Below are 13026 nucleotides of genomic sequence, written 5' to 3' on the forward strand. Positions count from 1 at the left end.
CCTGCTGGCTTAATGCCTTCTTATGCCTTAAGAACTTGATCTAAGTTTTGCTAGAACAGAAAAATAGAAACAACTGTTGACTTAAAGGTGGGTCTGGTTAATGTTACCAAAAGACTTAAGCACATTTGAGTTTTGGATTTTATGCCCGTCATAAGAGTTAAAGAAGTGACAAATATGGTGGGGGTTTTCATGAAGGAAAAAATAGGAAGTTGTTAGCTACAGTGTGAGTGAACCGGTGATAGTTGCTGATAGTGTGGGACTCTCATCCTAGTTCCCTGTGTATATGCTTTTAGCATGCCTTTAGTGGAAGGTGACATTTTTATTTCAAACAGTGAGCTGCTTTGTGTGCAAAGTGCTCCTGTGTGTGTGAGAAATGTCATGAGGAAATTATTGCAGAGAGGGAGAGCACTCTAAGTTCATACCATGCCATGTAGCACACTAGCTTTCCCTTGGAGATAAGAACTTAAAAGGTGACTGCAAAATTCCTATTATTGTTGTTACTGTTAATAAAATATTCTCATACTAAGCATATTTGAACCTGATATAGTGCTAGTTGTAGTGGTTAAATTCTAATGGTAGTCAACATTGTATCAATTCGTCCCTATTTTGGTTTCTTTTAAAAATGCATGTTTCTAGAATCTCAACCTTATAAATGATCCTGTGGAGATTTTGGGGTTTTTTCTTAGCTGGAGAATTATTGTGCCTTCTTGCATTTTTGTGATTATATACCTGGACCTGCAAACTAATGAATACTTGGGAAGTTTTCACCTGAAATCACTTCAGTGAAGTAAAATATTAATTCCTCTAAGAAGTTTAGTTTGAAATATTTTCTTCTTATAAAATCAAGATAATTAGTACCAGAGTTGATAACATACCTGTGGAACTGCTTCTATGAGACTCTTTTAAATTATCTTGGTGTGTATCTTGGTGTGACTATTTTTTGTGTATATGCTGGTGTAGCATCATTAACTTCGAGAGTCTCCTATTAATCACACAAGGATGAAGTAACAGAAAAAATCAGTGTCCCATGTTACCAGTACCAGAGGAAAAAAAGGGCTTTGCTTGGGGTTTGAGTAAATATGTTTCTGGGGTTTTTTCATTCAAATTAGTGTTCTCCCATATCCCCATCCCTTCATAGATCCCAAGTTTTATAAAGCACACTTGCTTCTTATTTCTTATCCTTTTTTTTTTCTAGTATCCTCTTCCCAAATGGAAATTATGTAAGGATTATCCAAAGCTAAAAAAAACCTATTGAATTCCTCTCATTTGGAAAAATAAATATGTTAACAAATGTATGTTAATAAATATGAGTATGAAGGAGGAGGGACAGATGTTAAGCAAATATTAACTTGTTAGTCTTGGTTATCTTTAACAAGTCAGTGAGTTAGATGTTATCCCTATGGATTGAAATTCCAGGCCTCAAAAGGGAAAAAAATATGACTCACTTTAACAACCTTGTGACCACACAATGATAGCAAGCCTAACACGCTGGGAAAAAGCAAAGGCTTGAAAGTGTAGGAATAACTATCATAACTGGATATTTAAATTGCTTTTGTGTAAATTATGTAAGTATCAAGTCAAATCATGATCCCAGGAGTAAACTTCTGGATGCCATCAGGTTATGTTATGGAAAAGTTGATCAAAGAACCTCCAAGAGATGGAGTGCCTAAGGAGGATCTGGTTTATAATGTTAGTAATGCAGACCTGGTCTTTAACAGTGATAACTGTAAACTACTAGAAAGCCAAAAAAAACCCATAATTCCAGCACCTTAAATATAAAAATGCAATTAGGCAAGCAAAAGCCCTTAAGTTTCTAACTTGCAAACAGCAGAAAAAACTGTTGCTGAGTCCATTTAAACTATAACAGAAGCAGAAAATGTGCAGATACATCAGGTGATTGCCATGATTTACCAAAATCTGAATATTGATCTAATATCGATATCCAACTGAGACGGACAAAAACTCTCTAACAGTTTAGAGTTAGAAAGTGTATGTTTTATTTGGCGCCAGGCACTGCGTGGGATAGCTCCCTAAGACGCAGGCCCCGATCCAAGCAAACACAAAGCTTTTTATTTACAAAAATTATGAATATCCAAAATACAAATGCATATTCATAACATTAACACGTCCCATTCTCTGCTTCGTATGGAAACGAGCTTAAATGTCATTGAGCATGCGTAGTGTGTGTTTTGAATTGAGTTGGTGGTCTTGAATTGGGTCAGTGGTCCCAAAAAAGATGAAGTAACTCATCTTCCTCATTTTGACCTTTTTGCCTTTCTGAACTTTAACAATCCTAATTACTTTCCTACACCAACTTATCAATGTTTCTATTCCTTGTTCTAAGCGCAGCTAAACAAACATACAAATGACAGATCATCAGTTATTTGGAAATCAGTTACTAACATCTTAAAACCCATTTCAGGTCCAGCTCTCTTAACTATTTTAATTAACTCTAGCTGGGCCCAAATTCCTTCCTATTCTAACTAATTTCAACACAGCTAGCCTATAACTAAAATCTTTATGCTTCTTCTAAATCTGTGTTTCAGCCACAGAAAAGAAATGCATGGGTATATAGCTGGTTCATCCTTGGAAGCAAATAGATGGGTTCAATATGGGAAGAACGTAGAAAGTATCTACTAGAAAGAAGCCTCTCTGTGGACCTTAGGATGACATTTCAACTGCTGTTGAAGTGGCAAGTGAAATTCAATGTATGTCACAATTAAGTGATGTGCACTGAAAAAAACCCTCCAAATTTTACATATATGTGATGGATTGTGAGACAGCTATTACATATAGAAATGAGATCTAGGAGCTCTGAGAGATAACTCCACCAAAATGCTGCCTTGGTGCTTAGTAGCCATCAGCAAAGTAAATAACATTTTAATAATTATTTAGGAGGACTTGAACAAATTCATAGACATCATCTTCCTATTCACTGGTCCAACACATAAGTCATGTGTACTGTGTGATGTTCCTCATATTCCAAAAGGATAGAGCTGGAAAAGCTACCAAGAGAGTAAAAAGTAAAAGATAAGGAATGGCATCTGTATGAGAAATGGGAAGGCAGATTACTTTCCTTCCTGAAAAGTAAACTGCTGCATAAGGAATGTTAGAGATCTGCACAATCTGTTGAAAGCAACTAACAGGAAGTAGTTCTTTGTGCAACATCTCAAGGTGGCCTTACTGTTCTTCCTGCAAAATTTCAGGAATGCTAAAACTTCATGAGAGGTCAAAAATTCACTGGAATAGTTGATGGCAAACTTTATTTTTTCAATGTTTTAAATGATCAAATCACGGCAGTTCACCCTCTCCCTGCCAATTTCAAGAATTATTACTTTATACTGACTTCACTGCAGCTGTGCTCACCCAAGCACTCAAAACCTTGATTGGTCACCCCTGTGTCTGCCTGCAATTCAACTTACCTGTGTCCAAGCTCTTTTTTTTAACCTACCTCTTCATGGTATCACCTCAAATGCCAGCACTTCAGGTGGATGACAGTAGAGAGCAGAGCTCAGTGAAGACTAAGCTGTTTTACTCAACTTTCCAGATAGGCTGGATCAACCTTTTATAACTAAGTTCGCACTACTAAGATAATTTGAAAATCATTTCAGCTGTGCCTACACTATGCTGAAGAAATGCCTCATACAGAGTTAAAAGGATATGGATCTAGATGTGACACTGGATCATTTTGTAATTAAACTGTTTTAAGTAGTCACTAATTTCACTAATGTGGTTAATGTCTTGACTGCCATAATTTCTCTTCTGGATAAAGATTTTCTGTTATTTCCTGGGCAGTGACTTTATACCAAACACTGAGTAATCCAAGTACCAAATACTTTCATTTTTGATACCCTAGTTGTTTATTTCTACCATGTATGTGGATACCTGTAAGCTTCATATTTGTTGCTCAGATTAATTTTATCGTCTGTGAATTAAATATTAATTGGTATGAAATTAATATAAAAAGAGAACACATATGAGCACCAAGTTTTTTTGTGATGCAAAATATGGTTATAAATGTTCCTATAGATGCTATATATATAAATTTTCTTCTTGGATAGATTATCCTGTTTACCAATTATTTTGCAGTTGTGAAATATTGATAATGATGATTTGCAATCTTTATTTTTTCCGGTTTTTACTATACTCATAAGTAAACTGTTTATATTCAAAAAGTCATTGCAAAATTTGATAAGGATTTTCTGACCTTTTTTTTTCTGGGTTTTTATATTGTTTTGTTGGAGAAGGGGTTGGGGGATTTTTAAGTTTCTTTACTAATGACTGATAAATATGGGAGCTAATGTAAATATCCAGAAATCTAATAACAGTTCTCACTTAACACTTTCATTATGTTGTATTACAGTTTAGTAAAGGCTTTATGTAGAGCCAACACTGACCTTAGGGTGGAGGGACCACATGTCCTGTCCATGCCTGAGCTTTACTGGTGAATGTTGTTATATAACCTGGATGATCTCTTTCAGTGTAATCATGATAAAACTGTCTAGCTAAAACCTAAAAGAAATACAGGTAGGAAAAGCAGCACAATATCAAGTTTTATATGTTTATTTCTGAAGTAAATTGTAATCTTTATATGCTTTGGTTTTATTTTGAAGGGCCCATCTTGTTGGGATGATGTGCTTATTCCCAACAGAATAAAAGGTGTTTGCCAGTCCCGAGGGTGCAATGGAAATGTAGCGGTAAGATTTTGTCATATTTCTCCAAGTACTGTGGCACTTATAAGACTAATTCTTTGTAACAATTCTAACCATGTTAGAATTTCAGTAATGAATGTAAAGTGACACATAGGGTACACTTCAAAAGAGCTGTTCAGTATCAGATAATATATCTGATGTCTTGCAAAAGAGAGGAACTTTGGTCAGTTGCTATTCGGAATGAAGGAGGAAATGATTTTATTTCATCTTTTGCACTGAAGTAAAACTCATAAATTTTTGAGTATGCATAGGTTAAATGCAGGATGTAATACTTAAATGTTTCTGTCAGTGCTTGTTTTATAATTATTGTGTATATCTTTGCCTTGAAACCTTCAAATTTCCATCATCTTGCACATCAGAACTTGCTTGTTGGGCTTTGTCCACAGGAGCAGGTTCTTCACACTGATAATAGTTTTTCTCCCACATCTTCTTGCTGTTGCTTCCTTTGTTTCTTGAAGTGACAACAATAAAAAGACTGAGTAAGAAGGAGCATAGATATCTCAAATTCTTAATGAAGATTTTTCAAAACATTATTTATGTATACTTATATCTTCTCATGTATTAGATATTTACAACATTTAATACTAAAGATGTCTTAGAGGTAATTCCTTCTCAGGAAAAAGCCTAATTTGTGTGTTCCTTCACGACAGAGATTTTAAAGGTAAACTCAAATTTTCTGTGTATGAAAGGATTCTATTCATTAATGATTTGCAGATTGGGGCTCCACAAATGGCTTTTTCTAGAGTCGCTCACCTGCTCTTGTGTAACCTTCTCTTTGTCTTCCCTAGCAAGACAGGTGTGAAGTGGTGTGTCCATACAGTTCCATAGGTGTCTCCTATGCTTGGCCACAAATGGTGTCAGGAAATATTTTTATCTAACTTTAGATACCAAATGATTGTTTTAATAGCATGGGATTTATGGCTGAGTCCATGCACAGCCAACAGAAACTGAGGTCTGGCAGCCTTTGGGCTTCTGCTTCTTGGTGTGCACCTTGTAGCAGTGACTCAGTCACCCAGGAATCACAGAATGTCCTAGGCTGGAAGGGACCCACAAAGACCATGACCTTGAAAGTGGCAGGTGTTAGACATTCAAATGCTGTTCTCTGGGCAGTACAATTCCCAGTTTTGTCACCTATTGGCAGAATGTACCTGACTGACTTGCAGCTGCCAATTTACAGCTTTTGTTATCTAGTATATTTGTGAAAAAGGTCTGAAATAATGACACTTTTGGCAGCCCTGCCTCCTGAGCTATAACCCATTCTCTCATTGAATCAATTCTTATTTTTTAAAAGCAGAGGCAAAATACCATTTTTATGGAGAGAGAAGAAAAAAACACTGACCATAAAACTAAAATCTGATGCTGTGGCAAACAACCAATATCCAGTCAACTAAGCCCCATTACTCCAGTTGTCAATGCCTCTGGCAAGTTGCATACCTAGCAGAGCCAAGGATCAGTATTATCTTTCAGTAAGGTATCACTGAACAAATTTCAGAAGATACCCTATGTTAGACAGACATGTGGCTAATGTGGCTTCAGACCACACGAACTACAGGCATGAGGCTGTTACTGCAGAAGTGTGCTGTTCCTTTATTTCCAAACTGACACATTTTCCCTTTATCAGCTACAAACCACTCTATTCAATAGTGTTAGAACTGAACCAGACTGAGGTGCAAGAATGCTCCTAATTTTTATGATTCTTCAACCAGAATTTCCAGCAATATCAATCTAGTCAAGAAAAATTAAGCAATTAAATGCATTTAACTTATTTTTTTTACTTACCTATTCAGTAATCCTGCATCAGATATTTGAAGTGATGGCTTGTTGAGGTCCTCTGGTTGCTGAAAGACATCTTTCTTATGTTTTGGGATGGATTCTTTTCCTCAGCCTCAATCACTGTGAAAACACATCTTTACTTTCTGGGAAATCTTCCAGTTCAAAAGCTTAAATTACTAAGTCTTTTGTTTTGTGTCTTGCTCCAAGTAGGAAATAACAGAGATCCTACAGATGTGTTTCCAAGGATTTGCCATTCTTTTCTGCTCTGGTAAAATAGTCTAACTGTATGGAACAGAATAAAAATAACCTTAACTAAATCATGGGTTGAAACCTCTAGGCTTTTCTTGCCTGTTACAATCTTTGGAAGATTAAGGCACATTTTATCATTAAATATTCATTTTTGAATTGTTATGACAAAGTTTGTACAGTTTTGTCTCTCTTAAATAGCTGCACAGTTTGCATGCTTCTTTACAGTGATGTGCAATGAAGAAGCTTTAAGGCTGTTAGTTGAAAGTTATCAACAAACTGCAAATACTGCTGTTTAAGGAAAAAAAAAATTCCTCCATTATTTCTCCCCCAAGACATGTTTCATTTAAAATATGGTTTTTCATCAGTTTTCAATTTCCATAAGCACCAATTTGCAACATACAAAAACACAAGGTAATGTGTTTTCCTCCAAAATACTAGTTCGTATGTATTTTTGTATGAAATTAGTCTCTTGACAGAATTACAGACTTTAATTCTTCTGGTTGCAAGAATGTAAATAGAATAATTGACAATATCAGTAAACAATGGAAATCAAATTTCAGTTCAGTTAAATAAAATTTATAAATGATTTGTAGAAGATATAATGATTATCTTGATGTTAAGTGCACTGTGATTTGGTATGTGCTCCGATATGCTCCCAAGCAGAGATCAGTGTGGGGTTTTTTCACATTATTTACAGTCTATCAGAATCACTCCAAACTTCTACAGCTTCAAAAAGATGAAGCTGGTATGAACACTCATGTTGCTGCAATTGTAAAACACTCACGTCACTTTTATAACAAACTTTAATTATATTAATTAGAAAATGGAAGAGTCAACTTTAGCTGTTTTAAATGAGGGTCAAATTAATCTTTCAAGCTGTTTCACAAATCAGGACCATTCATTAAATGAGGGATAACCTTGTACTTTTGGTGTCTGTCTCAAAACACTTTCAGCCAGAAACACTGTATGTAGCTGTGCAGGTGTGCTTGGAAATAGGTGTGGTTCTGTGAATTTCCAGATGATCTTCTTATATGAGCATAATTTTGTTACTGCTTAGAACCATAGAATCATTTAAGACCCTTAAGATCACCAAGTCCAACTCTTAACCTGGCGCTGCCAAGCCCACCACTGAAACAGGTCCCAAGGGTATTTCTGATATAATTTTTGTGGATTCATGCTCATCGTTACAGGTGATCAGAATATATGTGATACTAAAGTATTTAGCCTTTCCTTATTCAAATGAAATATTACTGAAGGAGTGTTCTTGTTAGACTTTTACAGTTCTCTAAAATGCAGAACACTTTCTGGTTATTGTCCATTGAAGTGAATTTCTGATTGAGGACTTTTTCTCCTTCTGTATATAAACATGCTATTACATTTCCTTTCTCTTTGTAGGCTCATGTTTTTTAAAAGTCATCAAGAGCCACAGAAATAACATCTGTTTTCTTAGGAGACAGAGCTAACCACTGGAGTGATGATTTCATAGGAATAAGCTCCACATTAGTTCCTCATTCCAGTGAACATGCATTGGTTTCTGAAAGACATTTCCATGTCCCCAAGGCAAATTGTAGGGCAAATGTTTTTGAACTTTAGAAACCTGTGGAAAAAGTATTACTGTTCTGTATGTGTTCTTGAGATTCTCAATTGATGTGCAAAAAGAGTTGCTGTAGATTTGAAAATCTCAGGAATAATTAAAGGGTTAAAGAGGATTATAGGTCAGACATGGCTTAAGGTATTGGGAATAAGGAAAAATGAAAATCACTTTAATGGAAATATAAATGTACTTCTCTTCCACTTTGATATATCTCACTACTGTTACCTTGAATTCTTTGTTCCTGATGAAGACTGCATCAGCTGTCTCTCATCATAACTGAAAAGCATTTTTGTCTCTGCTCCAGTTACTGAAACATGCTAGCCTTCAACAAACCATTTCTAAAAGAATCAACAGGACTTCTGTGAACTTTTGGAAGCATCTCTATTTTCTTAAATATCAGTACACCCTTCTAATCAAGCTCTATAGCAGTCTCCCTTGTCCAGAGTAAAGATTTATATTCCAAGTTTGGTCGCTTTTTTTAGTATCGGTCATTATATGTGATTTTAGTCTGGTTCCACTGTACAGTAGTCTCACTCTTGTAGGGTATGTTTGAGAGCAAAGAGTTTACCATAGGAAGCATGTTTGCTTTTTTAATTATGTAGCTTTTCCTATTATTATTCCCATTCCTCCTGTGTGCTTCTGATCTTGCAATTTTATTTTTTATGATATTTATATTTTTGAACATTTCTCATATTTTTCCTTCCCTGCTTGTTTATCGTCATTAGGTTTAGCACTGAGGACAGCAATATTATCTGTTCTTTTCATAGTCTGTTCCATAGGGAGCCTGTGCTCATCTGAAATAGGCTGGACTAAGAAATCAAGAAAATAGTGTTCAGCTTGTATGCTTTAAACATGCAGCTTACCAAATGATTTTTTTTCTTTCAAGCATCCAAAGCTATACATTTCAAATATCACTGTTCAGATGAAATATGTTTCATTTTTCATCTCATTTTGCTTTGATTAGCTCAGAACTCAGTTTCAGTTGAGAAAAGAAATAAATCCTGTAGTACTTAAAGTATCATGAGCAAAGTAGTAAATTTAATGATGTTATCAAAATATGAATGTAGTAAAGAACTATCACCTCATTATAGGAAGGTATTGATACATTGCTATATTATTTATTCATTGTTCTTTGTGTACAATGATTATTGTTAAAGGAATTATGTCTGTCTGTCCCTGGAGATACTATTATAATTTCAATGTCATAATATTACTATGAGTAATTTTTTAGATTCTGGGATGTTACTTAATACCAAGAAGCCTCTTTACTTTGCATTTTTCATTTATTTCATTGCTGTCCACGTTAGTTTGCCTTATGCATTAGAGAATGGTTCAGGTAATATATTCTATTAAAAAAAAATCACAGTGAGTATGATGGAGTAGTAGTGCTAATTAAAATACCAAATAATCTTACTTCAGAAATATTAAATTGAGACAAGGATTCTTATCACAGAATGATTTAAGTTGGAAAAGACTTCCAAGATCATGAAGTCTAACCTTTGACCAATCAGCACCTTGTCAACCAGACTGTAGCACTAAGTGCCATAATGAAGTGTTCCAATGCTTGACAGCCCTTTCTGTGAAGAAAGTCTTCCCAATGTCCTACTTGAACTGCCCCTGGCACAGCTTGAGGCTGTGCCCTCCTGTCCTGTCACTGGTTGCCTGGGAGAAGAGGCTGACCCCCACCTGGCTTCAAGATCTTTTCAGGGAGGTGTAGAGAGAATATGGTTGTCCTGAGCCTTTTCTTTAATTTGTGGCTTCATTTCTGGCTGTTTTAAAATGCCATATCATGTTTTTGGTCTCAGATAAGCTGTTTATGTGGCTTTGTCAGTGACTTTAAGATTTCACTGTTTCCACTCTCTCAGATTTTGGGCCATTTGTAATATTTATGAGTAATTACTTTGTGCCTTCATCCAGATCATTAAGAAATGTTTTGAATAGCATAGGGCTAGGAGATGATCACTGCAAGTCACCTTGAAAAACATTGGATGATTTGCTGTGGGAAATTACATTTTGAAACATATCAGTTAAATGTCTCTAACATTGATCTCACAGTGTTCTAGTTTCTTAATCAAAATGTCAGTGCCGTATCAAATGCCACACATAAATCTGGGTAAATTCCCACATCACTATTATGATGTTCCACTAAATTTGTAATCTCATAAAAGTGTCAGGTTAGTTTGATAGTCTAGTTACCATAAATCCTCATTGATTGGCGTTAATTACACATCCCTCTTTTATTAATCAAGCACCATATTAGCTATGTATTGTATGGAGGACTGGTGTCAGGTTTCCATGCTGATAATTGCCTAGATTACCTCATATAAAGCTGCCCTAAACGATGACATGATGTGGTTGTTTCCCTCTATTTTAAATCCGCTCGAGGTGTGGGTGGGGGTGTTTTAGCCATCAGTGCATTTCTGAGGAGGAAAGAAGAGGGGAGCAGTACTGAAAACAACACCTTGGGACTTTGGAGTAACCTGTGAAAGTGCTGCGATTGTATTACGCTGACTTTAGTTAGGCCTTTAAATTTACATACTTAATAGCAATTAGAGATTAAAAATATTTACTTCAAATGCTTGATTATGGAGAAAGACACACAGCTGTTGGCTTTCCATAGTATTTAAACATTTTTAAGGTTCTTTGAGGTTCTTTTTCCAAATTATGTCACCTCTACACTTCTTTTCAGATTCTTCTTTAGGAAACCATAATTAGATCTTTTTTTTACAGGTATTCTCAAAGTAACCTCATTCTGGAGTAGATCAATTTTTCCTTTATAAAGAAATTCTGTTATTCTACTTCTCAGTTCAGAAAAATCAATGATAGGTGAAAAACTGAATTATAAAATAGAATTAATTCTATATAGGGACAAAAAGCTAAATTATTTATCTTGGAAATAGAAGCTAAAGCTTTTATAGTCAAGATCTATCCTCCTTTTTTTTTTTTTTAAATGAAGTGAATACTTATTCACTCCTCATCAGTGTAAATACAATATTTCTACAATATATTGGATTTTTTTTGTGGGCCACAGTCTCTGTATCAAAACCCATTATTAGCAAACATAACAGGTATTGTTTAGATTGGTTAATTATATATATTATATACTTTTTTTTTTCACCATAAAAGTCTTAAAACTGAGACAAGCCAGGTCTTTGGAACTGTTTATCAGTTTTCTCATGTCACCAATAACTAAAAATAGTTTTTCTGAGCTGAAATTTTCATACACATTCTGGCAAACCCAAAGGGAGTCAGTAATTTTTGCTCTGTGCTGAATGGTCTCAGGAAATTAAGCTCATCTTTCCTGTATTGATACCATCATTTTTATTTACATGTGTGGAAATGCCATCATTTTGTAAAAGATCAAACAAAAAATGTTGAAGATTATAATGCTTTTTTCAAGCAAATCCTCTCCTCTTTTAGGTGTTGGTCTTCAGTTATTAACACTGTCAAATAAAGAATAAAAAACACCACCACCACCTTTGTTGCTCATTTTATTTTTGTATCTGTAGTTCAGTTGCAGAAAACTTTATCTTGAAGACATGAGCATTAAGCGGGCTTTCAGTGTTTTATTCTGTCTTATATGAGTAATTTGTGATTGTGCTCAGCTGCTATGTTTTCATTTCCCTTCACAACTGCCTTTTAAAAGTAAGCAGTTGTTTTGAACAGAACTTTGCATTTTCTTTAGTGATAGAGTTGTTGAAAAATTTTTCAGATAGTGTAGAGGCTTCATCATTTGATAAGAGGCAGTTTCAGGTGAGTTGAAAGTTTGTCTTTTAGTAGGAATCAGTGACAACTTTGTAAAGACTGATAGCTGAATACTAACAAGCCAACAGCTTTTCTTCAAATTTTTGGATGCCCCTTGTTTCACTGAAGAGGAAGTGAATTTTTGTAAATGACAGTTTCTATATCCTCCTTGAGACAGTCGGTATCAAGGGTCTGATGTTCTAGAAAGTGAGCAGAGCACAGCTTGTGTTCATCTGACCAAATCCTAGATCATTTGCAGCTCTTGTAATAATTCCTTTGACTGTGCTAAAAGGAAGATTTGGTATTTGCAAACCAAAACTGAATGTAAGTGCACCTGTAGTGGTTTGGTCCAAAATACTCGTTACTGTTTATCTTCTGTGAGATAAGAATTAGGAGAAATGCAAAGCAGGCACCAAAATTGAGAGAATATAAAGAAGTTTATTAACAGACCTAAAAGAAGGAAAAAAAAATTATACCACATCTTCAGACCACTTCTCCTCCCCCCATCTTCCTCCCTTCTCCCACTGACAATGTAAAAAGACAACCCTTGAGATGTTCAGTCTGTTTACCACTTCCATAATAACCTTGTTCAGTCCATTTAGGAAGAGGAGTCTCTCTTGCCCATGCTATGAACACATTATCACAACGAGACAGCCGCCCACTTCCAAATAACCTTGTTCAGTCCATTTAAGAAGAGGTCTCTCTGCTTGCATGCGAGTCCCTTGCTCCCAACTTGCAGCTTTTCCCACAACTGCTTTCGAGGGTCCACTCTTGAAGTTTTTTGGGGTACAATTTTAAGGTTGAGCCATTCAGAAACAAAAGTTCTCTTCACCCATCTCTGGTAGCATTTCATCTCTAAGAACAGAGGCCCTTCTCATGCAGCTTCAGCTGAATCTTGGCCATAGGGGAGGGGGGAGCTGCCCGGCTGCCCACAGCAGGGCTGTGGGGGGGTTC

The 13026-nt window shown here is 35.6% G+C and overlaps 1 protein-coding gene across 1 annotated transcript in view; it reads left to right on the forward strand.

The window, feature by feature from the left end:
- The window catches only part of PARK2 (parkin RBR E3 ubiquitin protein ligase), a gene marked incomplete at its 5' end in the record, with an annotated part of 569778 nt that overhangs the window by 180596 nt on the left and 376156 nt on the right, over positions 1-13026 (forward strand). Inside the window, one exon of the mRNA XM_017746201.1 lies at positions 4614-4697. Coding sequence (XP_017601690.1) covers positions 4614-4697 — 84 coding nt within the window. The remainder of the gene's footprint in view (positions 1-4613; positions 4698-13026) is intronic.

Source organism: Corvus brachyrhynchos, unplaced genomic scaffold, assembly GCF_000691975.1.
Source record: "Corvus brachyrhynchos isolate BGI_N302 unplaced genomic scaffold, ASM69197v1 scaffold70, whole genome shotgun sequence".
Taxonomy (NCBI): domain Eukaryota; kingdom Metazoa; phylum Chordata; class Aves; order Passeriformes; family Corvidae; genus Corvus; species Corvus brachyrhynchos.